Source organism: Lygodium microphyllum, chromosome 5 (assembly GCF_053477565.2).
Source record: "Lygodium microphyllum isolate KBCC chromosome 5, Lygodium_microphyllum_v1.1.10, whole genome shotgun sequence".
NCBI lineage: Eukaryota > Viridiplantae > Streptophyta > Polypodiopsida > Schizaeales > Lygodiaceae > Lygodium > Lygodium microphyllum.
Window position 1 is genome coordinate 56,405,784 of NC_141139.1, and position 5,148 is coordinate 56,410,931.

Sequence of the window (5,148 nt, forward strand, 5' to 3'; positions counted from 1 at the left end):
ACATGGAACACTCATTTGCATTATTACAGTTTGCATATAGCAATACACCGCACACATCTACAAAGAAAGCACCGTTTGAAGTCATTTATGGATATAGATTATCTACACCTGTTGCATCTTTGTCTAATAGAATTCAGAGTGCTGATGATATTGCTAGTATGCATAACAGTATATTTGATGAAGTTAAAGATATGATTGCTAAAGCCCAGCAATCATATACCAAACAAGCCAACAAGAAAAGACAAGCCATGAATTTCAAAGTTGATGATTATGTTTGACTGAGAATAGAAAAACGTAGACTGCAAAGTGTAGATAGACATCCAGTTGTCAAATTAGCTCCCAGATTCTATGGACCATTTAGAATCATTCATAAAATTAATGATAATGCATTCAAGTTAGAATTACCATCTCATTGGAAAATTCACAATACATTTCACACTAGTTTATTGAGACCATTTAGAGGCCAATTACCTGTCCACCCTGTTTATGAAAACCCACCTTTATTAGAGGAAGAGACTGAAATACTTGAACTAGAAGCTATCATAGACACTGACTTTATGACCACTAGAACTGGCCGAAGGTATTCTAGATATCTAGTTAAATTAAAGAACCATCCTGTAGAAGAAGCACAATGGATGCACGCTAGAGACTTAAATGCTTTCCCTACTCTGTTAGCTCCACATTGAGCTAATAGCAATTGAGGTCAATTGCTATCCCACCCTAGGGGTATGATGCCAGGAGGCATATTTCACGGTGGATTCCGTGAGGTTTTACGGTGGATTCCGTAAACTTTAATGACCGGGGCTCATACACAAAGTGGATTCTTTGTGCGAGAAGTTGATGGGGACGCCTGTCCTTTTCGGGCGTTTTGTTAATTTAGTGTGTACATGGGTGATTCCATAGCGGGTGATTTCGGAAAATGCATATTAAATTAATAAATGTTTATGAGTTTAGAGTGCGCACTCGTAATAAATTCAGGTTAGGATTTATTTCTAACCAGTTGATTTATTTATGTAGCTGAAGACTGCTAAGTATTCACTTTTGTCGGTTTAATTGTATTATTTTACTAACGATTGTGAATGCTTCAGTTGATGTGTAGAGATAGCAGCAGTGGCAGAGGAAAGCATTGGAGTCTAGCGAGTATTTGACCTATGGATTATATTTTGATAGGCGCTACGCCTATATTTTGTTATGCCTATTGAGGCATTGATTATTTATCATTATTTTGTATGCGCCTATGCGCACGGATATGTTATTTCTATTTGGACATTGTGTTGGGCGTGCCAAACTCTTTGGGCACCGTCCATTAGCTTTATTTCTATTTTTGTAAAAGCAAACTCAAAAGCTAAAAGCTTTATATATTTTTGTAAATTAGGCTATTATTGAGCATGAAGAAGGAATATACATAAAATACATGATTTGTGAAGCGCTCACACAAGGCATGGGGGGAGATTGAACCCAATTGGTCTCTTGCTCTTGTCGTTCATGCTTTTTACCTTGTAACTTGTGCAAAAGTAGAGTTCATTGTTCTTGGGGACCTTCCGGGATTCACTACGTGAGCATACAGCGACCGATCTGCGCACCGCAATGATGCTATACTCAGTGATGAGTTTGAAGACTAGTTTGTGGATGTTATTGAATGAGGATCACCTCCAAGGAGTTTATTGGTGATGATGATGATGAGAGTGACATGCACTTCATGAAGAATGGTGTTTAGTGGTAGTTATTCATTGTGCGAATGACTAATTTTATGTTCTTCAACCTCTCCTTTGATTTTTTCACTTTGTAGGCCTCGATTCATGTGCAAAAATTTGGATTTTTGGGCTTAGGACAATATAAAATGCATATTTTTTGGGACTTGTAAAGCATTTTGAGTGGATGCATATGCTGCTTGTGTAGAAAATGAAATATCAAGTCTCAAATGTTGTCCATTTTACAAAGTGACCAAGGTGTAAGATATGGGGCATTTTAATCCTAAAAGAAAATTGGAATACAAAGGAAAGTTTTGAAGTAGTGGAGAAGTGTCCACTCAGCATATTTTCATCTATCATGTATGTTTGAGATACAATTTCACATCAAAACACCTTAATCAAGTGGAAATGTTGTGTGGGCAATGACAAAGATCCAAATTTGACCAAGATTTGAAGGGGTGTGGACCAATTTTAAGGAGGCATGGGCAAAAAGGCAAAGATTACATGTCGTTTTGACTATACAAATAATAAAATATGCAAGAGATCAGGGGTTTAAAAAACATGCCATATTGCTTATGGTTTTGTTATTACTGCTATGCATCTTCTTCACTTACATAATTGACATTATAAATAGAATGTATTCATTAAGTGCTTTGCATTGATACCAATCTTATTTGCTAAAATGGAGAATTTCTTGTGTTGCAAATTTAGTATTTCTCTCTTCTCAATGCAAATTTAGTAATGTAGTTCGCTCAGGTTTGACGCTACTTGCCATTAGGAAATGATTAATAGGGGAAACCATAATTCAAGTCGGTCTTAAGTGGGAACAGCCGGAATACTTCCGCTACGTGGCAAACACAGAAAGTCCTAGATCGCAAACCCCATAACATTCCATAGCAATGCCGGGCGGAGCTTTCTAGACATCCTTTCCAATGGACTGCTAAGACGTGTCCTGAAGATAACAGGTGGACACGTTACACAGCTGCAAAGTTACCTACATGTTGCTACTCTTATTCATTCTAGCTTGATGATGTTGCTAGAACTGATGATATTGTTGCTAGTTTCTATAAGAGCCTTTTCTACGGGTCTCTTTCTCTCAACCTAAGGATTTCTATTTTGATTTTCAAAGGAAAGTTGAATAGTAATGTATGGTCGGGTAGACAAATGAAGCAAAACTAGTTCCACCATTGATAATTTCTATAATCTATAGAGGAAGGTTAGCAACAACTCTGCGTGTGTGGCTAGAGTACACTTATGAGCACTCAATTATATTGGTGCGTTAATGCTGAGCCAAATCATTAATGCAATGGTAAGAGCTTACGCTTCGGATACGATTAAACCATCATTCTCGAACATGCATTTAGAAGATAACCTCGAATTACTTGTGGGTATTCATACATGCCATTTCGAGAATGGAAATCAAGTAGTCATGACATACATGCATGATCGAGATTCGGCAACATGCATGATCGAGATTCGGCAGAAGTAGGTTTTATTCTAGATTGAGAATCGAGATGATATTCAGGGGCAAAAGGTGATGGTGAAGCGCCCCCCCGTGGGCGTTTTGCGGACGGCGTTGTTGTCTTTGGACCAGCTGTAGGCATCCGGGCAGGAGGCGTCGACGTTCTTGACGTAGCTAGTGTTGGGGTCGTCACGGTTGGGGCTCACGCATCTGCTGCCTCTGACGTCCTCGGAGGGGCAGATGGACGCCGCGGCGCTGCAGGAGACGCTCGCCCCGTTGCCTGAGATGCTCAGCCCCACGTTGAGCATGAAGCCGTCCACGGCGCTCACGTCGTAGAAATCGCTGCCCACAGGTTTGTCGATGGTGAACTCGGCCAGGAGGCTCGGCGTGCCCGTCCCGAAGTTGCCCGACCAGCCATCGGGTGGGCTCAGGGACTTGGAGGCGCCGGGCGCCAGGGAGAAGCCTGTGGTTCCGATGGACGGACCCCCGGCGTTCTCGCGCACTTGCACGTCCAGGGTATTGCGGCAATGGTTTACCACCTTGAAGGAAGTGGCGGACACGGCCACATGATATAACCCCGTACTGCTCCTAGTACTCGTGCAGAGTACCATTGTCGTGACGACCATCCAATTATAGCATGTAAGTAATCCGAGTAGTGACGACGGCCTGCAGCAGCTGCAGCTTGCACCAGCGGCCATAGTATATTTTCTTGATAATAGTTCGTAATATTACTGAATTCGCTGATCGATCTTTCTGATATTGCGGCCTATATATTATGCAAAAGCGGCAGTACTACTCTAGTCTCTGAGGGAAGACTATAGTCTGGTCTGTATCGAGGTCTTGATTGGACTTTATATAGAAGGATGATCACCGCCTCTAATCATCGTTAATATCCCATTAATCTTCCAAGCAAAACTACTTCCGTGGGGCGTTCAAATTCAACCACCTTCGGGAACCGTCGATCTGTCGATTAATTCATGACTCCTCGGAAGAGAAGGTTTAAATTCATCGGAAGACGGGGACAATTTTGTCGCTAACACTACACCTGAACTAAATGCCCTTCTTCAATGGAGTTTAACGATTTAACTAAGCTATTACTTCCATACGACTTTCTCACGTTACATACAGAGTGTAAGTCAAATCTCAGTGAAGTCAAATCTGATATAATGATGACTAATATACTGCCTTTATGTAAGTTTTCTCACTTCAATCAAGGGTTGCTTGTAAGCATTCCAATTTGACTCAAGTTTTAAAGACATACGAAGAGAGTTTTGGATTTCATAAGTTTTGTCAATCAAATCATGAAGTGCTTCTATAACACTCTAACCAAAGTTTGGATATCATAAGTAGATATCATGTTCATTTTAAAGACAACGAAAGAAATAAAACTACACTATAAGGGATTACCCCGTAGAGGACCTCGCAAATGCATTTCTTTTGATAGTAAAGAAAAGGTTACGACCACATCTAACATGGTGTAAGACATTATCAAAAGAAACACGAGTTTACCCACACTTTTAATCGGTTGCCTTAACGCTATTTTCACGGTTATTAAAACATGAAGATGCATGCACTCGGACTCCAATTTTCACTGAGCTTTAACTTGATTATAAACATGCAATGTGTATCTAGAGACACTGTTTTGCAACGAATAGATCTCTAGGGTTGTCTTTTTTCTTTTTTGCCCCTTTTGTATCCCCAATGGATATTATTGGCATGAATCAAATCCACAAACTATAAAAGATTACACACAATAACATAGTTGAGATTACAAAATATTGAAAGGCCAAACAGTAGTATTCTTTGTATTTATTAATATGCACATGAGAATAGATAGAGTTTTCGAAGTCAAATCTTGGTCTGTATACAACATATGGGTAACTCAAAGCTTCCAAACTGTGATCTAGATTATAAAGCACAAGTTCTATAGTCTAAGATACTGTGTATCATCCACCATCGTAGCCCAAACCTTTTGATTCACTTATACTTACTTCC

The 5,148-nt window shown here is 39.9% G+C and overlaps 1 protein-coding gene across 1 annotated transcript; it reads right to left on the reverse strand.

Moving 5' to 3' along the window:
- Positions 1-3,212: 3,212 nt before the first annotated feature.
- LOC148035849 (pathogenesis-related protein 5-like) lies at positions 3,213-3,764 on the reverse strand. Its single transcript, XM_087678850.1, has one exon. It carries the CDS (start codon positions 3,762-3,764, stop codon positions 3,213-3,215), a length of 552 nt encoding a protein of 183 aa, XP_087534976.1.
- Positions 3,765-5,148: the final 1,384 nt, after the last annotated feature.